The 21334-nt window shown below is 41.2% G+C and overlaps 3 protein-coding genes across 6 annotated transcripts in view; 1 reads left to right on the top strand and 2 right to left on the bottom strand.

Annotated features, from left to right (window-relative positions):
* Positions 1-2522: 2522 nt before the first annotated feature.
* ntpcr (nucleoside-triphosphatase, cancer-related) lies at positions 2523-6038 on the bottom strand. The gene is made up of 5 exons (XM_073482040.1): positions 5966-6038; positions 5313-5475; positions 5120-5222; positions 3867-4076; positions 2523-3272 (listed from the first exon to the last, which is right to left on the bottom strand). Exons 1-5 carry the CDS (start codon positions 5997-5999, stop codon positions 3195-3197), a joined length of 588 nt encoding a protein of 195 aa, XP_073338141.1. The 5' UTR covers positions 6000-6038; the 3' UTR covers positions 2523-3194.
* Positions 6039-7567: 1529 nt separating this feature from the next.
* map10 (microtubule associated protein 10) lies at positions 7568-10092 on the bottom strand. Its single transcript, XM_073482388.1, has one exon. The coding sequence runs from the start codon at positions 10085-10087 to the stop codon at positions 7616-7618; it is 2472 nt and encodes an 823-aa protein (XP_073338489.1). The 5' UTR covers positions 10088-10092; the 3' UTR covers positions 7568-7615.
* Positions 10093-10872: 780 nt separating this feature from the next.
* The window catches only part of sipa1l2 (signal induced proliferation associated 1 like 2), a 91202-nt gene continuing 80740 nt past the window's right edge, over positions 10873-21334 (top strand). For all 4 annotated transcript variants that reach the window (XM_073481533.1, XM_073481534.1, XM_073481531.1 and 1 more), the window contains exon 1: positions 10873-10975. The gene's annotated coding sequence lies outside the window, so the exon portion shown is untranslated. The remainder of the gene's footprint in view (positions 10976-21334) is intronic.

Below are 21334 nucleotides of genomic sequence, written 5' to 3'. Positions count from 1 at the left end.
CATCAATACATTCAAGTCCCCTGACAGTGTATCCAATTGTTACAGTTGCACAATGGTTATGTATATTAACAAACCCACAATGTTTACAATGTAAAACAGCAAGCTGGAGAACATTACCATAAAATAGAGTGATGGAGGGAGTTTCTCTCTATGGCTTTGAATTCTTTGTTACTGTATTAAATATTGTTGTTATGATGATATGCAGCATTTCATACACATCATGATACTGCAGTTCAGTGGTTACTAACCTTGTTTGTGAGACGTACCCACGCACACAGACACAGCCCTGTCAGATGAAAGTACCCGACATCAACAATATTCATAGCCTTTTGCCAACTCTTTCAAAATCCATTACTTTGAGCTTTTTCCACCATGTATACTATACTACAAGTAGCCTATGTATCCATTACTTTCAGCTTTCTGTTTAAGCCACTTTTCCATCTACATTTAGCTTAGATTTGAGCTGTTTATCCATAACTTTGAGTACATTTTAGCCATTAATCTGTTACTTTATCCAATTGTTTGAGCACTTATAGCCATATTTTAGCAGTTTCTGTTAGTTTTAGATTTTATCCGTTACCTTTAACTATTAGCCATTTCTTTAAGCTGTTTTAGCCATGTATCTGTTTAGTTTTTAGCCATTGTGTTGCTTTTAGCTGTTTTAGCAATTTATCCATCACTTTCATCTACGTTTTAACCATTTATGTTATTTTCCATTTTTAGCCATTTATCTATTACTTTTAGCCATTAACCATTTCTTTTAACTAACTTTTAGCCATTTATCAGTTTAGTATTTAGTCAATTACTTTTAGCTGTTACTTTTAGCTATGTTATTGCCATTTATCTTTACTTTTAGCTATCTATTTTAGCTGTTTATTCATTACTTTTAGCTATTTCACCAAGCATACTTTTGGCTACATTACTTTAAGCCATCAATTTTAGCCACATATCCATTACTTTTAGCTATGTTTTAACCATTTATCAATTTGCTAACTATTTAAACTCTTTATCCTTTATTTTTAGCCATTTTACTACTATGTAAACTTTTAGCTGTCAATGTATCCAATACTTTTAACAATTTACTTCTTACCTTTAGCTATATTTTAACATGAATGCATCACTTTTAGCTAACATTGGTATTTCATCTCTTAATCCATTACTTTTAGCGTTTATAACTTCTCAGCTTCCTTGCTAGTTTTCACGTATTCTCAACAAGTGGTGTTCAGATGCCGACAGTATGAGGGTATTTATTTGAATATAACAAACCAAGTGTTTGTTTGTTTTTTATTTTTTCTTAAATTATTTGAGCTACTCCACAATCTTTCCACACACACCCGGGCAACTGCAGAAGCAGGCCTACCCCTGGGTGGGAATTGCTGCAGTAAACGATATCCCCATAATATTACAATATGAACAGTATGTTTAATTACATCATATCAAATGCAACCATCCACACACACACACACCCTTTACTAAAATTGGCAAGGTCTTTGTCAATGTTACATAACCCATCTGCTACCCTGCTGCAGGGTGCTGAAGATCACCTTCCAATCAGCTGAGCCAGCCCCTTCAGCAGCTTGGCTTGTCCTACCATGAACCAAACCATCAACTGTAATTGCCGGTTAAGTCTGTGCCTACAATAACAATCCAACGTCACATTTCCATGTTAGCTCAAAAGTACGACCATTGCAATGTTGACTTTGAAGCCATTTCAGCGACTGTCAGGGCCAGTTGATCCAGAGGTACGTCGGCGGTGGCCACCGAACAGATGCTGGCGCAGCAGCAAGTCTGACGCAGATCACAGCTGGCAGCTTTCTCTGCAGCCAACCTGACAGGTTACATCAGTTATACAAGCAGTACTAAAAAACAAGCCAAAAAATCCTTCCATGGATGTTCACATTGAAATGACCTGAAGACGCTTTGGTGTTGAAACAAATATCTTTGCCAGAGGGTTTCTATTAAAAACCTTGATACAACTGCCAGACTTCGGAGCTCACGCAGAGTCTGTGAAACTCCACTTGGAGCAGGTTTGATCTCAACTATCAAACAAACTCATAAACCTTGAATGTTCTTGAGCAACTTTACTCTCTAAAAACCTACTTCATCTATTCCTTATAAACTTACATTATTAAGAATACATCCATTTTATCTCAAATAAATGCAAATCAGGCTAAAAGAATTAATGTGGCATATTTAATTCACTTTTTGTTTGACATGTCTCATTCAGAGACTCTTGAGCTACCATTGCAATAAATCCTTCATAAATACAGTCTGACCCCTCAAAAATCCTATGTGATACAATATCCTTAAATGTAATCTGACCACACACGGATAGGACGTCCATCATCTCTCAGGATTGATCATGAAAATCCTGTAACTAAAGTGAAGCACATATATTTGCACTTGTGAATTTGAGAACGAGTTTGAAGCTTATCAATCAGCATGATAACATTTGTAACTCCTCAACGAATGAACAGTTTCCATCTTTAAAAATACGAAATGAATACCAGAGAAAAACAATCTCCTTGTTGAAAGGTTGTTTATTTTTCTATTTGTCTGTTCATTCAGGTGGATGAATAAACCATGAAAGGATTGGACATAGCTGCACTGTTAAATATTGATTGATTTTCAATGAGCACATCCTCAGGTTGACAAGACAAGCCCAAGGGAGGCTCACATAGCAACGGACCAAATGAATAAATAGGAGCACTGCCTTGTTTGCCCCTTTATAAAAGAAGATACCACCACTTAACCTCAAGAACAAATTAATGAAATGCCCGCTGGAGTTTCTAGTTTATAAGACCAGCTGCTCAATAAAAAATATAAAAGCGCTGTTTCACACTAGCAGCATTTGACTCTGAGAGCACGGGGTATTGACACACTAACTGAACAATTCGCCTGCTCTGTTCCATCTCACAATCAATTATTCAGCATGCAATCCATTTTAAGGCTGTATGTGAAGGAAAAAAATGAATAGTGTATATAAATACATGCATGTGACACACTAACTCTTCCAGTGGCTCAGCTTGCCCTTCAGGTTAGGTCACAACCTTGATATGTAGCGTGCGTGGATCCACTCAACAGTCTGGCTGTGTGTGCTGTATATGCACTGACACAAATAAAACTTGCTGTCAGCACTAAAACACACACGAACCGCAGGGTTTTCTCTGTTTTAGTGGCTCTGAATCTCCATGTTAGGTTGTTTGTTTCAGACAATTTTGTAGTGCCGCTATAATGTCTTGTAGAAGAGCATTTCGGTTTTCCTTTGACACCTAAGTGGGAAAAGAAATAAGGAAATATTATTGACTATGGTGAGTAGGTAGTCTGCAGATAAATGAAAAAAGATGAATGGCATGGTAGCTGTTAAAAAAGTCCTGTCCTGGTCCGGATCAAAGAGCTTAGCCTCAGAGAATACCAGTGTCCACTTTGAGATTATCCAACCACATGTTGTAAACACCTAATCTCTGACCCACTGTCTCATAAGTAAAAATAACAAATCACATGTTTACGAAAATGTTTGTACTGAATCATAACCCTGTTCGACAACTACTAATAACTACTCCAGCTATTTTGCATGACAATATCCATAACTGAGTCTTCCGTGATAAATTATTTTGACATTTGAGACCACCCTTTGTTGTTGAATCAGTCACGCATGATTTAGAGTTAATCCTGCTATAGGAGAGGGATAATGCAGGGCATGCCACTTCTGCGTTAGTGGGCAGATTGACTGACCTCCTAAGACCAAGTGGATACAGTGTAAACACTGTCCAATAGCTATTGTGGGCCTTAAATGCCCCTGAACTGACCTAAATATCTATTTTGTCCCCCTCAGAGAGTGTGCTGGTGCTTGTATTGCTACTCACCGTGAAGACCTTGACATCTCTCCTGCTCCGCACTTCTTCCACGAGACCCAGTGGTTTACCCTTTGGGATGGGGATGGTGCCCAGGATGGTACAGGAAGAGCTGTCTAAAGTCTGTCTCACCGACCTGATAAACGACTGGCTGAAGAGCTCCATTTTGCCAATCTCGTCAATGACAAACACTTTCCTGCCGCCCCCATCTGCTGACCCTACCTGGAGAAGATAAACGTTAGAGCTGCAACTATTAGTCTGTTATTCATTCATTTTGTTACTTGTTCATCATACAAGCAAGAATGTCAAACATTTGTTAGTTCCAGCTTCTTAAATGTAAGGAACTGCTGTTTTTCTTTGTCATCTATGATAGTAAATGAAGAGTCATTGGGTTTTGGACTGTTGGCCAGATAAAAAAAAAAGCAATTTAAAAGGTACACTATGTAGTTTTGGGGAAGAAATTTTAATCAGAAGAACGAACCAAACAAACAAACTCTGTAAACAAACAGACATTTAAGGACAACACAATTTCATTCTGTTTTCTGTTTATATTTGATGGATCCTGCCACCTTTCTAGCTTCAAACAGTGTTTTACGGGCCTTTATGAAAAAAATAAATATTTCTGAGTGTCTCCAAGACCACATAGTGCCCCTTTAAAGATATCACTTTGAGCTCCTGGAAATTGGAATGAGCATTTTATTTACATTTGATTGACTAAACATTAATCAATTCATCGTGAAAATAACTGCTTTATGTTAATTACACCTTAGGAAAAAAAAGGAAACCATTTCAGTTTGGACAGTTATTGATAAAAAGATCAAATACATTTCATCTGTGGCAACGTGGCTAATCTATCATGTGGGGAAAGCTCATCATGTTAATGTCTCGTGTGTGTAAATCTCATGTCTGTGACAGTGTCTGCATGAAACACGCAGCGGGTGATCAGCAGTGATTACAGAGATGCTTTAAGCGAGATGAAAGTGGAATATGTGCCGCCAAGGCACAGACACCTTCCTTTACAGCGCATGTGTAGGCGTCACTCCAGGCTCACTTTACATGCCGGATTAATCACGGTCAGTGACAGCCAGACGGCACCACAAACACTAAAAATGTCACTCTGGAATTTATGCGTTTGCAAGCTTCCAATTATTCCATCAATTCTGAGAAAATCAAAGGTTTGATGATTTGTAAAGTAAGGGGAAGAAGAGGGAGTGTTTTGCTTACTGTGATCTATTGATGAGTTTAAAAAGCTTGTGCTGTCTTACGTTTCTGAAGAGGGGGAGAGCCAGGTTTTCAAATGAAGGCAAGTCAACCACATACTGCCCAACTGTGTATTCACGTCTGCCGTGAGACGAACTGGCGACATCTCTGTGAGTTAAAATAAAGTGAAGGTTACTAAAAACAGAATGATACAAGTGAGGACGTAGTTTGATTTGGATAGGATGACAACCCTGCTACCTGATTCTGGACAGGTGGCCCCGCTCTCCTGTCACTGTGACTACATCAAAGCCGACTCTCCGGCCTCCCTCTCTGACCTCTGCTGTGTAAAAACCTTCCACTCCCACTCCTGATGATATTAAAGCTTCACAGGCCTTCTGGACCAGGGTGGTTTTCCCCACACCTGTAGGCAAAATAAGAGACATTATAAAACAATTGCAGTATCAGAATGTAAAATTAGGTTTCAGTAATGTTAAAACTGTTACATTTTGGGACATGTTTCATTCATGTATTAGTGAGATTGGCATCCTTATTTCTTAATCAATGCTCCCATTCTACTATAAAGTTACAACAATATATCTTTGGACATTCATTGTGTAATTGTGGCCAACCATATATTTTTTTTTATATTTAAAACGAAACTGTTTGTATGGACGTCTCTTTAATCTTTCTAAGGACTGTAAGGAATAGCATACACACCTTGTTAGCATAAAACGTTACCAGTAATTCAGTATTATACAGGACAACAATAGCTAAAACAAGCTAACTTTTACCAGAGTCAAAGTTATCGTCTACTGACTGGGTCTCTGGGTTAACATAGCTGACTGACTGCACTGGATTAAGAGCTACTTGACCCTCAGCAGCACCGACATACATTTGGTGTTGTATGTTACCTGGAGGTCCTGTCAGAAAAACGTGCTTGAACATTTCACTTTCCACCGTTCAGCCGTTCAACGTGCTGCTGCGGCTCTTCCGTACACATCGAGTTGACGCATGCGCGGTAAGCACCAGACTTCACAAAGACAGCTAGTTTAGGTCATTTCTCGAGGATTTAGTTTACTTAACGAGCAAATTCGACGTAGATTTGAACTGTAAGACAACGTGTTAACATGGTATGATTTATAACCTTAAAATATTTAGGTAAAGAATCAGCAGGGGTTGTATAAACCACAGACATTATTGTATGATGGAAAAACAGCTACTTTTCAAATTAGTAAAAGTGAAAGGAGCACAAACACTGTACAAACACTAAAACATGCATTTAAAAACATCAAGAGTAAACGTATATCATGCAGAATGGACCGTCAGTGTCATACATTATTTTATTGGACTAATCAGTGCTACTAATGCATAAACCAGTGCGTAATGCAAGCTTAAAATTGCATTTTTGTGTACTCAATTTGTGTGTGTGCTCAGTTTGTGTATTCAACGTTTAATGTCGATTTTAAAAATCACAATATGAAGTATTAGAGCTGTGAAATAAATGTGAAATTAAAAAGTATGTTCCTGTAGTTCCCTCTGAAAAGCACTCCAGTAAAATTACAGCAAAAAGTATTAAGAAATTGAAATACTCATCATTCAAGTTCCTTTGAACACTGCTTAAAGGGGCACTATGTAGCTTTGGAGAAGAAATTCAAACTCAGAATTGTAATATAAACAATATTAATGAGGTAATAATACAAAATCAGAGTCCATAACTGAATAAACAAGCTGTTCTCAGAGGAAAATAATGTCCCCAGAACACTGTTTGAAGCTAGAAAGGTGGCAGGGTCTGCCAAATATAAACAAAGTAAAACAGTATGAAACTGTGTTGTCCTTTAAGGTCAGTTTGTTTATTCAGTCATGAAAACAAAGACAGTTTGTTTATTTAGTTTGTCTTTCTCTTCTGATTAAAAGTTCTTCCCCAAAACTACATAGTGCACCTTTAACTAGAGGACTTAAAAATATACTTAATAATAATAATTATAATAATCTTCCACCACTGCAAATGAGTGGTTCAGTTGTTCCTCCTAAACCCAAAAACTGTAGTAAACGCTCAACACTGCTCATGCAAAACACACCACGCACTTTTTAATGACTAAAATAACTGCTTCTGTTTTGCCTATCAAATAATCCAACAGGGCAAATGCAAAGCAGCAGGTGGTATTTAAAGGGAATACACTGAATCAGGAGCTGCCCTTTGAGCTCTGGGAGATCCTCAGCTTGTGACAACTCTGCTGGAAACAAGAGCTTATAAATTGAATGATTTGCATAACTGGCACGCACTGAGAGATTTTACATCCTCTTATATGTTACTAAAAGAGTCGTGGTCCAACACTTTATGCAAATGTACAGTAACCTAGTATTAGCTGAGTGATGGTAAAATGATCACATCATTCCCACAGAAAGCTGGACTTTATTCATCACTGAAAGGAACATTTTTGCAATTACATTCAAATATGTGCATTTGCTCAATATGTACAGTATAATACTACTATTCATCTGTTTTACTTTGTTAAGGGAAATATTGTAGCATTGATGTAACCATAGTGTGGAACTATATTTTACATAGTGTAACCAGGGAGTTTGTTGGCCACCAGCTTGGAGATATGCTGATACTCCTTTCTGAAATCCAAAGATCTGAGCTCATCCTCCAGTTCCTCTGCCTCCTGCGGTTCAAAGGACGATATCGATTCTGCAGAAAATCCTCGAACTGGGCTGCTGTTCTTGGTCGACTCACTCATTTGACCTCTTGATGATATAAAGCTGTCAGCGCCAGAGCTCCTTTCCACTCCACCACTCTCTGTCATCTGTTTTCTGGAGCATGTAGTTTGCAAGGAAGCAGCATCATCGGAGGAAAAGCTGAGGGCTGAGGCGTGGGTCCGAGGTCTGATGATATGCGTGCCCCTCAGAGCACGCTGTGGAGACCTGGGGGCCTTGACGGGCATAGGGAGGACACCTCTCCTCTGGAGACCTTGGAAGCCAGGGTCAGAGTTGCACAAGTCGAGGCGGACAGGAGACCTTGGAGTCTTGGCTCTGGAGGGCTCGGGGCTACTTGCGGGGTCAGGAGACAAGGCATCGCTGGGTTCGAGACTGTTAAAGTCATCAGCGTAGTCTGCCTCCTCGTTTTCTTCCCCACTGGAGTCTGAAAAGGAAGATTTGGGGCTGCTGTGTCTGCTGCTTCTTGAAGATTCAATTTTGTCTGTGTGCCTGTCAGATTCAGACTGTGATTGACTTGATTCACTGTGATGCTTGTTCTCGTCTTTGTTTGGGGGGACATCCACACAGGGGATGTGAATACACTTCAAGCTTCTTTCAGAAAGGGAAGATTTCTCTGACATTCTTGAGGAGTGTCTGTCTTGTTTACCATAAACCTTCCCATGCAGGTTTTTCTGTTTTAGTGTGATTGTTTCTTTTAGTGCAGACTCCACTGTGATGCCTTGGATCATTGTCTCAACATTTTCATTTAGCCTGAAGCTCTGTTTTAATGCCGTTTTTCTTTTGCTCGACTTTGTGATCTTATTACTCGCCTTAGTCTTCTCTTTGGCCATACTCGACTGTGTTTCATTGTGTATTAAATCCATACACTCTCGACGTTTCACTCTAAGTGGAGATACTTGCTTCAGCCTTAGATTAAACGCTTTAGTTGTTCCATATACAAGCTTCTTCCTCACAGACGTACTAGAGCTTCTACTCATCTCTTCTTGTTTGCCCTTCACTTTTGCAGATGCAGGCCTACTTACTGGTGTCGAACAGTTTCTAGGGGGATGTAAATGCTTTAAATGGGGACTAGTTCCCTGTCTGGTTTTCTGCAATGATTTAGTTTGTGCCTTTTGTTCTGAATGCTCTGTGGAAGCAGGCCTGTAAATCCAAGCTAGGTTAGGATGAATAGACAACGGCTGTTGTGGGTTCTGGTGATTCAACTGTGACAGCTCAACAAGAAGAGCATTCAGTAGAGGCAACTGTTGTAAAGCTTCCCCGAGGACATTTGGAGTCGGCCCACTTGCTTCTCGGTTTCTTGGCGTTTTTACATCATGTCTTCCTCTCGGGTTGATTGTTGGAGAACTTGTATCTTCAGTTTTATTTTCACACTCCTCCTCTGAGTATGTTTCTTCAAATGTAAAACCCTCAGAGTCTAGATTCAGTAATTTGCATTCCCCTCCTTCATTTTTGCGTCTTTCCTCTGCAGAATTACTGTAGAAGAGATGTGGCGGACAAAATGTAGTTAAATCTTCTTCAAAACTGTTTTCAGTTTCTTTGAGTGGCTGACGTCTTTCGCTTGTTGGCTTCTGTTCAGCCTGCAAGTCGACACAAACACCGTCTTCCTGTTTATCCTCATTTATTGAGGTATCCTCATTTGATGGTTTGTTGTTTTGGATGCTAACATCAGACTTGTCCAGCGTGGGTGGACAGACATCCCCACAGTGAGGAGACGATAATTCTGTAATTATGTTTTCTTGTACATGTTGTTCTACGTGTACGCTGGTGCCTTTAAGACCCCTGCTGTCTGTGGTATGTGGTAGTAAATTAACTCCCAGACTTAGCAGCTTGTAACTCAGGGAAATGGATCCAATTCTGTCCCCCATGAGGTTGCTCATACCAACCAGCCCTCTTTCACCATGAGACGAGGAAGTAGAAGCACCATGTTCAGTCACATCCTGCCTGATCCTGTCCATCACTTTGGCCAGGGAGACGAGTGATGTCCCAACTAATTTGGGAATTTCCTCTTTCACATCCAACACCATGGCGTAGAGAGGGCTGTTAGATAGCTGGGTGTGCAGTGAGCTCAGGTTCATTTTGAAGAAACAAGACTTGCCCCTGTTAAAGGTGTATTCCCCCTGCTGATTCTTTCCATGGTTAGTGCCTTCACTGCTCTGCTGAGGCTGATAAATGAGCAGCGTTGGAAAATCCAGCAGCCGCACACCGACAGCCAGCTCGTCGGACACTTTACTTTCTTTCTCGATTCTTATACACTCCACCAAGAACTCAAATGAAAACAGAGTCTCCAGGTTATCGCCATTTTCTCGTTCCGACATCGTGAAAGCTGCGAGACCACAAAAGATAACAGCTACCTAGCTGTTAGCTAATCCGTCAACTCGAGCTTTTAGCTTCTGCCGGCTCCATGGAAACAGCTGTCGCGAGCATTCTACGTCACACATATCCCTGGGATACATGGGAAATGTAGTTTCAGATGTCGTTTTTATAGCATTGATTTAAAATTGAATTTAATATCAATAACACTGCTTTCTTTTTGTCATATTTTAACAAATAGGGTGAGATGCTGTTCGCATTTGTAAATGCTTGTAATTGTGGAGGTTTACAAATCCAAATGAAGGAATTTAGGCAAAGAAATAGGAATAATGCCTGAAGAATAACATCTTACAGGCAACTACATGAACACACGACACATTACGAGCGCAGGTCAGATGGAGACAACGATGATAATTTATTCAGGTACAGTCTGAGTGAAGAACTTTTCTTCAGTTCACCAGATGGTGCCACTGTAGGGCTTGCTGGGCTTATACACTAAAATAGTCCGGTGGTGAATGGCAACGAGGACTTGCCTGATTTATTTACAAAGCAGGCTCCATTATTTACCTTTATTCTGTAGGGGACATATATCTGTTAGGCTCCCTTGGATATAAAGCTGCAGATATGTGATAATAATGTGTCAGGGAGTGAACAGCAGAGAGTTTCTCCGAGCGTCGGGTGGGCGGAGTCTGTCTCCCTGCGTGTTGTCATCACGTAGGTAGGTGCTGGATGGATATCGCTATGGTCTGCGCTCCTTCAGTCCGGAGGCTGAGACTGACAGAGCGAGATGTGAGACCGACCACCGCAGCTTCAACTGGCTTTTACCCTCTTCTTTTTTTAAAGGATAACTGAAAGCATTAACAACCTGGACAGGACACCGCTCACATTTAAAGGTAAGACCCACGCGTCCTTTCTTTTCTCCCTCCGAGCCGACTAACAAAGTAAAAAGTAGGGCTGTAGCTGAGAGAAGTGAGGAGCGCTACACACAGTGAGAGTGAGCGAAAGGCGGAGAAACTCTGCGCACATCGATGGCGATAGTGAACACAATGGGGTAAAGTTAGTTTGCAAATCGAGAGGCGAGCATAGGAGAGCTGGAGGATATGATGTTTCAGCAGTGGAGCTATCTATAGCCCATACTTGTGTCTGTTCATGAAGTGCAGTGAGCTACGCTGCTGTTGGCTTGTACTTGAATCACGTTGTTTGTTTATTAACTAAGGAGCATGTTGGCCTCACACATACACCAAACTCCATGCAAAATCCACTCAATTTTACATCCTGCAGACCACATTTTATCACTTTCTTTTTTTTTTAAAAGCATTTTCACCGTTAATGACATTACACCTTGACGTCATGTTTTCGGTGATGTTGGTGTGTGTGTGTGTGTGTGTGTGTGTGTGTGTGTGTGCGCGCGCGCGTGCGTGCGTGCGTGTGTTTGCTGGTCGGTGGTAATTGGACTGGATTTTCATAAAAGATATTTTTGAATGAATTTGTTCAGTGGAGTGCTTTCATGAAAACGGTGGGGGGCGATAAAGGCATCATTGTCTGACTGGTCATGGGTAATAAAGCCCTCACATGTCTACTGTAGGTGAAGCCCACAGCTATCATCTGAAAGGCCATGTTTAATAATTCTGGTACGCTCTAAAAAGGTTTTGTTTTTAATTTATGTAAGTCATGTTGAAAGGAAACCACACACTCTGCTGTGCTTTGCTGGTTCATTATCTGCTTATTTACAGTTTACAGCAGTGGGAGCCCGTCAGACAAAGAACTACTTCCCCTAACATGAGAGTTGTTTAGATTCTCCATAAATAATAGCAGACAGTCTGCTTGTGCACAGCATGTACGATCTTGCTTTGCTCCTGTGGCCTATTCAGCATACTGTGTACTGTATACCCCTCTGGGAGAGTAAACAAGTGAAATGTTGTTTGTCTTCCAGCACCATATCCTTTGCTGTCTTCCTGCAGGAAGTTTAGCCTCCACAATAACTTACTTCCCAATAAAGGGAAAACAAATAGTCCTCTGCTGGTGGCTCGCTGCAGACACAACAACTAGGTGCTCATGAGTGTGAGTGTAACTTTCCATTGTTTAATTTCCAGAGCGGTGGATTTATATCCTCCTGGCTTCACAGCTCCCGTCTGAATAGATCAAGCATAAAGACTTCTCTGCTCCTGGAGCATTAAAATCAATAGGACACCATTATTTTTCACAGGGTTTTGTGTCTGGGAAAGATTAGTTTTCCATGGAGCTGTTCCTAACCTATTAGGCGCTGGAGTGTTTTAACATTGCTCCAGTATGTTGATGGCCTGGTATTAACATTTAACATATTTTCCTTTTTAATGACAAAAATGCTTGGCTGAACTCCAGCTGTCATAGCTCTGCACATCAGGGAGGCAATTTTACAACTGACCACTCTCCTGAATGGACATAAAGACGTCTGCAGTGATGTGTGAATAAGTTGCTATTATTGTGCACAAAAGCGAATAACAACCCCATTAATCTGCTCATTCTCTCTGTCATCCTGCAAATATTTCTATTAGTAAACCTGTTTTACAATCGAGTTTGGATCCATGCCTGTCCTCATTAAGCAGCTGCTGTCAATACATAACCTTTGTGATCTTTAATTTAGTTTTTCATTTGATTTCTACATTGTTGAATTTTCTGTTGGAAATTCTATGTTTTTGTTGCATTAAAGAAAGGAAGGCAGGCTTTTTTTCCTAGATAGATGGAAGATAAAGACAAGATCTTAATGTAGATGAAAATGAGGCGGTCTAGGTACCCCATCTCACCCACTGCCAACAGTGCTCTCCTAGATGGAGATCTATTCAACAACCATGATAATGACAGTACCAGGGGAAGTCTTTGAATCTTAGTCTGAATAGAGATCTGTTGCGTTCTGCCATCAATAGGGCAAAGAGAGGGCCCTGAAGAAGAAGTATGCTCTCATCTATTTCTATCAGCGCCTTCTGCATGGCTAACCAGACAATGGGTAATTGAGCTGGATAGATATGTCTTTCAAAATAAAGTTATGTGCACAATGCGTGCTCAGCTGAACAATAAGGCACCTGTCAGGATTGGCAGAGGAACGGCTTCCTGTGACATGCCCACAGGCCACATCCAGTTGTTATCATTTCAGAGCTGGTTAGGATGTCTTCTGGCCTAGTTGGTCTGGAGACGCCCCACTAGAGTTACAGCTCTTGTGTTGTGTTTGTGAAACAGAAATTGGCTGTGAAGATATTACCGTAACACACACTGTTTGGGGGCGTTCTGTAGGTTTTGGGAAATTACTTAACAGCAGCAGCTGATTCCAGTCTTGTTACACCACTTCCCCAGTGCGCCTGACACTGTGTCCTGATCTTTCCCCTTGTTTTTGTCTGTTCCCACGGTTCTCTACTGCTGGTGTGCTGACTGGTCATGATTTAGAGAACAGAAAAAGGAACAAAAACATTTGTTCGAGGTGATGCATTTCTCCTTATTGTACCGCAGAAGCATGCCAAACCATGTGGCACCCCCCTCTCCAACAGATCCCAGACCCCATGCATGTGACGAGGATCATGAAACCTGGTCTGGTCTGTGCAGGCTGACTGGTTGACCGGCTGGCTGGCTAGCCAGGAGTCACAATAGGCCTCCCAACCAAATCCTGTTGCTTCAGAACCAACCAACCAGCAGACAGGGGATCACATGCTGCCTGCTCCTGTTGTGAGAGCCAGATTTTCTCTCCTTCTCTTTGTCAGCCTTTGTTTTGATTGCAGTCTGGATTTATGGAAGAATTTAAGCCCGCTCATCACTGTCAGGGAAAGCACAGATGCCGTCATTAGGTTGATGTTTTTTTATGAATTGATCCCATGTTCCAGCAGGGGTCTGTTTGTGATAGATCTGGCTGTGTACAGTACGTACAAGGACTTGAAGTTTCTTCGAGGTATCAGGAGGGCTTCTACTAGCAATTCATTTCAGTATCGGTTAATCCGCCGATTATTTTCACATCAGTTGTGAAAAAAATGTCACAAAACCGTGAAAAATCAATCAAATCAAATTGCTTCATTGTCCAAGCAACCATCCCAAACCCAAAGGCTCTTCATTTCATTTTAGTGCCATACCAACAGACTACACAGCAGCTTCTTTCCTCAGGCTGTGAGACCCCTCAGTTCATCCTCAGCAGTCTGCGTTTTAATTTTGTGATTTATCTAACCCAGATAAGTCGGAATCAGACCCGGTAACAGGCATTAAGTATTACTATAATAACTTTATAGAAACAGCCAGTCCTCTTGCTGATGGTGTTGTTTGCTTATGTAGGTCATAAAGAGGCATGAATATTAAATTGAGACCAGTAACCAGTTTAAAGTACCCTGTAGTATGTTTAATTGCCCAAAGGTCAGCGTGTTGGGTTCTTTTAGGGTCATTCACTGCTTTTGTCTGCACTGCACATAGTTCGACTACTCATGTGTAATCAGCGTAATAGCATTAAGACGGCTTGTTGAACAGCTTGTTTGGGCGCTGGCGTGTGTCAGCATCCATTCCAGAGAAACACGGGAAGAAGATGCCAGCAGCCCTTCACAGCACAATATTATGTGAAATGCACAAATGAGATGTTGTGGCCTGTGGCGTATTTCTGAGGACATATGTGGATTGGTGCCCTTGTGTGCCACTTTGCTTGTTTATTTATTTGTGTCTAGAAGATGTATGTTAATCTGACTGAACTGATGTGGCTAAGCCCTGTAGTAGATACAGTAGATTAGAAGCAGATTGATGTTGTGCTCGGTCAGATGTAATGCTTGTCATTTAGAGGCATTTTACGAAGAGATTTGCATTATACCTCATGGATCTGCACAACACAACATCTTCATGGTTATCTTGTGTCAGAAGTAAAATAGCTGCTGCTCCAGCAGCCTTTCTTATGGGTCTGGCACATGTTGTATCTGCTCTGCTCAGTGATTTCCAACCCTTGTGCCATCCATCCATGGTTTTCTATGGTGCCAGGCACATTTGAGTGAAAACGCAGTGTCATGGCTGGAGGGGAAGCTGCTTCGTGGAGCAGATGGTATAGTGACAGAAGTCAAATGCTGATCGTGGCATGGCTGGTGAGGACCCCATCAACCTCTGGTGACACATCGCCGAGAGATGTTGAAGGACTGAGGAGGAAGTGGGATGCGGGGAAATATAGGTTTGATGACCAACTCTGAGGTCACTGCTTGCTCATGCATAACTAGAACAATCATGGAAAAGGTTAAGGATCTGACAACTTCAGCCAGAGCCACAGATGATGTACTTTATACTTATCTATATCCGCATTACAGCTATTTTAAAGCCCTTTTGTGGCAGTGCATTAGATGTAACTACTGTGTCACTGGTCATTACAACAAAATCATATGACCCGCTTAGAGCTTGGACCTTTTTAACGATGACCTTTTGAAACCACACATGGTTTTCTATATAAGCTCTGTCCACCACACAGGACATACGGAAAGAGCTACATATGCCCTTAACTGTATGGCAGTGGCTTACAGATGTAGCCTCCACACAGTCAACATAGATGTAACTGTGAGATGGTTTTTTTCCAGATGAAAGAAAATCATTAATCCTCTAGATAATCTCTTTGATCTTCAGACACACAATGGTGAAATGTGGGTCATCTCAGTTTATAAAGGAGGACTGTCATTGTCATAATACCAAAGATTTTACAAATTAAGATCTTTCCCAATTTAGTCATCTTTGATCATGGCTTGATCAAGTTTAAAAATAAAACCTTCAGGTTTTGCAGTAAATCCATTAGTCATGGTCCTAGTAGGGCTGCAACTAATAATTATTTTCATTATTGATTAATCTACCGATTTTTTTCACAATTGATCTAGTCTATAAAATGTCAAGAAATTGTGAAAAATGCCCATCACAATTTCCCAGAGCCCAAAATTTCATCTTCAAGTTGCTTATTTTGTCCAACAACTGTCCAAAATCCAAAGACTCGTCATTTTCCATCATACATGACAAAGTAAGCCAGCAAATCCTTACATTTAATTCAAATGTTTGACATTTTTGCTTGGAAAAATTAATAATCCAGTGTGTCCCACCAGTCCCTGGTGTGGACGCACAATAGTTTTATTTAGCCATTTGTTCTCCGGTCATGACAAAGTGCAAATACCACAGGATCAGTCTTTGTTTCACCAAGTCATTTAACAGTGTCACTCCAAAAAACCATCATGTTCATGCATTATGGATTTTCTATAGTCAAGCATATAGGAAAATGTGTCTTGCCAAGATAAATCATGTCTGCACCCCGTGTTCCCTCGGGGACTCATTAGTGTCCATATCAGGAATGTTGGGGAAAAGGCCACAGAAAGTTGCTGACCCTCCTTACATGTTTTGTCTACGTGTCTGTCACTGGGCCACAATGGAGAGAATGAGCGCTGGCCAGTCATTAACCCGATTGCCTCTGAGTCCAAGGACCAGTCGTGACCCATGGGGTTAACTCGGTCTGTGTTCCCCTGAGCAGGCCCAGACAATCGGGACAGCTGACCTCTGCGGTCTCAGCCAGCCTCCAATGGGAGATAAGAAGGGATTTGGTTTAGTGCTGGTGTGCATACCTCCTTCCTACTGTAGCGAAAAAGAAAGGGCCTGTCTGAAGCGGCAGACATGACTGGGTGTGGGTGATCCAGCCAGTCCAGACTGCATGCCATTACAGCCTCTGTGGACTTTATCTTCCAGTGAACACCACTTTAGGAAAGGTGTCCAGCATGGATATTTAAAAATGACCAACATTAGATACATATATTATGCAGTTGCCTGCCAACAGTGCCGTGCTACTTACTTATTTAACTCAGAAGTTGGAGCTGGAAAAGAAGTCACACCGGAGTTGACCACATTCCAGTTGAGCAAGTCGGAAAACAAAGATGCACACCTCCAGCAAAACATAGTTGTGCTTGCTCTGTAGGTATAAACAAAACATTACGTGTTTTTTTGCGTGCACAGACGCTGTGGCAACATATCTATAGAAAGAGGTTGGGTAGTACCGTGTGTACAGCTGATTTAATGAGACGCAAAACAGACAGAAGTGCTAATATACGCTAAATTCTACAGCTTCTACTTACTGTTACTGCCTGGAGCAGACGTCTTGGGTTTTGAGGTCAGGGTTTGTGAGGTTCTGAAGGCTTTTCCAAGTCAGAAATCCAACTTCAGGGGGTTTTCAAGTTGAAATTTCCATCTGAGAACTCAGAAATTTTGACTTCAGTGCAAATGGAACATACCATTAGAATGATAGAGTAATGAATACTGTAAATAGAGAGTTGAGTTTGATGGTTGGATAGGATGGATGTATTTTACACTTTACATTTTCCTGGATTATTTATTTCGTAATATATTAATGTAATATTAGCCTCAAAGGTACACTAAATGGGACCTGTAGTCATCAAATATAGGCCAAAACTACATGAAGCCCCCTCGTGCAGACATCTGCGCCCTTGACTGTCAAATTGACCCTGGGTAAGCCAAGGAGCAAATAGCCATCGGATGAGTTGTTTTGAAGCGTAAAAGTGCGCTGACTTGTTTCTGATAGAGGTTGATTATAATTAACAAGTCAAATGGAGCAGAGCCGTGACAGATGTGCCATAAAGTGCTCAGCTTTAGTGTGTTTGCATGTGTGTGTGTGTTAGTGTATGTGTGAGTCATTGAGGCACTGCTGCTGGAGCCAGTACCCTTCACTTAACCTCACCAGTGCTTTTGCAGAACCTCCGCACTGTTGTCAAGCATTAAGGTTGTATCGAAATTCAATTTAAGCTTAATGACCAGCAGGATCGCTTCAATAGATATTACACTGTAATATGTAAGGCCGTTTCCTTAAGCAGTATGTACTTAAGATGTAAATAATATAGTAATAAAACAATTGAATTTGTGCTTGTGTTGTTCTGTACGGTACTGACTGGAATGTACATGTTTCTGTCAGTCTTTTTACAGGAAGGAACTTTCTCCTAAACAGCCCTTGTTATCAATTGTGAGAAAGTGTCTGTTTCTTGTTGGTTCCTTTTATGTTGTCAGCCTTCTGACATGAGACAAATGTGACAGTCTAGTCATGGTCTGTGGTTCGTCATTGTGTTTTTAGAAGCGCTGACGAAACTTATCGGGAAGTCATTGTTGTTTGTGTTTCCGCTGACCCATTAATCAGATGATAATGAGTTTAGTTAACTGAATATATGTGGTTTATACCGGGAATCCCAGAACTACAATAACAAACCTTTGGCCGTTTGCCTTGTTTTTTTGTGTGTATTTTAAAGTGTCGTGATTCAATGTATTATTCTGATTGTGTTATTCTTTCATTTGACGGCAGCGTGAAGCCCTCAAATTTTTCTCAAGTGTCTGAGAAAAAATCTGAAGCTTTACTGCTTTTTTGTGTCTAAAGCTTCATTGGGTTAAATTAAACATTAAACTTCCGTTCGATATCCTTAAAATATAAATATTTGTCTCTTGTAGTTCAGTTCAGATTGTACTTGTGAATTATGCATGTCTTTGTATCCACTTACTGAAGCACAAAAATGTCTTTACTCAATGTTGCCTTTGGCCTGTTCCTCTGACTTGCTGTTAGCAAAGACACAGTAGTCTGTGACTAATTTAGACAGGCCTGAGATACTGGATTTACTGGTGTGTATGGGAAACCCTTTTACACAAAGTGGAAGGGGAGGCTAAAGCGGAGAGGAGCTGAACGGTGCAGGGGCTGGCAGTCGGCCTGGCCTTTTCTTGTACTCAGGGCTGCTGCAGCAGTGGTATGATGTGTTTAAGGAGCACCGGCTCAGCCAAGCAGAGCTAATTCGAAGCTAGAGAAGTATATTCCATCTCGCTTGTTTTTGCTTTTCCTCTTTCTTTGCGACATCATTTTGACTATCCTTCCTTTTATGTGATTTGTAAAGGCTGTTGACAGAGGATAATGATCCGGAGTGACAGTGGCCTGATTTTTTTTCTCTTGCTCCTGTAATCGCACTGTCAATGTGGAAGAGATCAACTGCTCCCCTCCTCCCCTCCGCTCAAGTGTATTGAAAGCTTCTGTGGACGTTTGGAGGGTAGCCACAGGGGGTGGGACGCTGTGGGATCCAGAGCTGGAGGGGCAGCTCATTTGACACTGAATGCTCGCCTTTATATGGGTTTACTGCCTTAAAAGAAGAAGGAGCGGAGGGAAAGGAGATTACATAACACAGGCAGGCAAACAGTGTCCCAGACACTATGTTAGGATCCCAACAAGAGGTCTCTGTGCAATTAATTCTTACAATGCCTAGCAGCAACACTGTGTGTTCATTCAGTGCTTACCTTTCCTCAGGCGGTGTTTACTGGAAGCCCTCGGAACCTCTCTGAAATGTAAACAGGCCTGTAGGGCCACATACAGTTCAGCACTGAGCTGTGTGGGCTCGAGCCAAAACACAACCAACACACAACTGCTGGATACACAGCCAGGTGCTGTATATTTAACCACAGGAGCAGCTGTATAATTACACTGTTCCCGTCTGTCACAAGATAATCTGTGTTTAGGTGGAGCACACAAACACAAAAGGTCAGAGGTCAAATTTAACTTGTTGATGGATTTACTTTATGATCTAATAACTTAGAATACACTTACTGAAAGTTAAAAGTTTAGTTCCTGCTGAGCTGACCAGATTTTCCCAGCCCCCCCTTCCCTTTAAGGAAACAGTTTCTCTGACTCTAAATAAATCAGGTTAAAGCAGAAAGCCGACAATAATCAGGTTAGTTAAGTGCATGTAAACACACACAGATCTTCATCAGGTCACACACGAAGATCCTCTCTCTCAGTTGGTGACATTTGACTTCTTCTAGGGGAGTGTAAATAGACAAATGAGTCTAGGTTAATTGTTTCCTGTCATTTTGTTTCATTTTCGCTGAAGGCAGTCCGGGCTCCCCGAGGATATCATTGCATTTCCCTCTACTCAAACAGAGCCAGTTCCCTGGTTAGTCCCAGCTCCTCTGTTTGTTGACTTCATGGATTGCTGCTGCACCATTCATTGCTTTGCCACCTCAGTGGTTTTTTTTTGTTGCACTGCAGAATCAACAAAACATGCCCATGGCTAGGTTTACAATGTGGAATATTATGGGTTTGCAAACATTTTCCCGCCATAGATGCTGAAAAAGACACACTGAGCCTCTGGTTGATAGGATTTTGCCTCAGGGGGTCCCATACAGGAAGTCTGTGGTTGTTATTGATTTAGTATTGAATAGCATTACTGTCTGAGCTTTCTCTTCTGGGACGATGGTGAGAATTCAAATATTTCATATTTCTGAAGTGGTATCTCAAGGTCAGACGCACACATTACCCAACAGACTCCAACAAACTGCTGAAGGACTCTTTGTCCCTCTTATTAACCAGGCAGATTGACTGAGATCGTATTTATAGCAGCAGCCTGTGGGAGTCATCCACCTTACCAAACCCTGCTGGATATAACACTATGTCGGCAATCTACCTCAGACGCTACATGTGAAAACTGTAAAAATGTTAACAAAAACATATTGATGAAAACATGAAAAAAAGGTCTGCACACTGTAGCTCCCTTAAGCACAGTTTATTGGTGTTTCGAGCTAATGCTCTTCTTTAGACTTTACTCCGCGAAAACGAATGAATAAAATTAGATTTTTGCCATGTTTTTAAGAATAAAATGATTTATAAGTTGAGGTATGAATGATATATGAGCAAATTTCTTCATAATTTAGCTGGATAGCATGCTAACTTCTGTAAATATTTCTGCAACATAATACATAGACATCATAGAACAAGAATCTGAATGAAAATAAACACCTAAATGTGTATTTTGGACTTTTTCGTCATTTTTGCCTGCCGTTTTTGCCCTTAAAGCAAGACCTTCCTCTTGATTCTGCTGGTTGGTGACCCAGAGTGCATGTTGTACAGCTGCCAGTGCCTGGTGATTTCCCTAAATGCTGCCATCTTGGTGACATTCTTCAGAGCCAGCTGCAGTTTAGAGATAAGGAAGTGAGTAATAAGGAAATCTGTGCTTCGTTGGTATTCGGTTGTAAAGTCTGGCCGACTCTGTGATTAAGGACAGACACCTTCCTGCGCACATTATTCATCTTGTGCCTGATCTTTGCTTGACTGAGGCGAAAGTGCATTCAGAGATCTAACTCCAGCTCTTTCTGTGTCATTCTGAATTACATAAATATTAATGCCAATGGACTTCCATGTGAGCTTCCTGAGGAAATGCTGCAATATGCAATACAACCATACTCCTTATGACTGTTGGGACATTACTTATCCACCC

This window comes from Pagrus major, chromosome 15 (genome assembly GCF_040436345.1).
Source record: "Pagrus major chromosome 15, Pma_NU_1.0".
Taxonomy (NCBI): Eukaryota; Metazoa; Chordata; class Actinopteri; order Spariformes; family Sparidae; genus Pagrus; species Pagrus major.
The sequence above is the reverse complement of the archived record's forward strand: the minus strand, read 5'-3'. Positions and strand labels throughout refer to the sequence as shown.

What these genes read in the sequence shown, in the direction of transcription:
- ntpcr (XM_073482040.1), bottom strand. Translation starts at nt 5,999, where the DNA reads ATGTTCAAGCACGTTTTTCTGACAGGACCTCCAG. An exon ending in GGCCACCTGTCCAGAATCAG is followed by an intron (nt 5,223 to 5,312) that starts GTAGCAGGGTTG and finishes TTTAACTCACAG; the next exon opens with AGATGTCGCCAGTTCGTCTC. An exon ending in GAGATGTCAAGGTCTTCACG is followed by an intron (nt 3,273 to 3,866) that starts GTGAGTAGCAAT and finishes TTTCCCACTTAG; the next exon opens with GTGTCAAAGGAAAACCGAAA.
- map10 (XM_073482388.1), bottom strand. Translation starts at nt 10,087, where the DNA reads ATGTCGGAACGAGAAAATGGCGATAACCTGGAGACTCTGTTTTCATTT.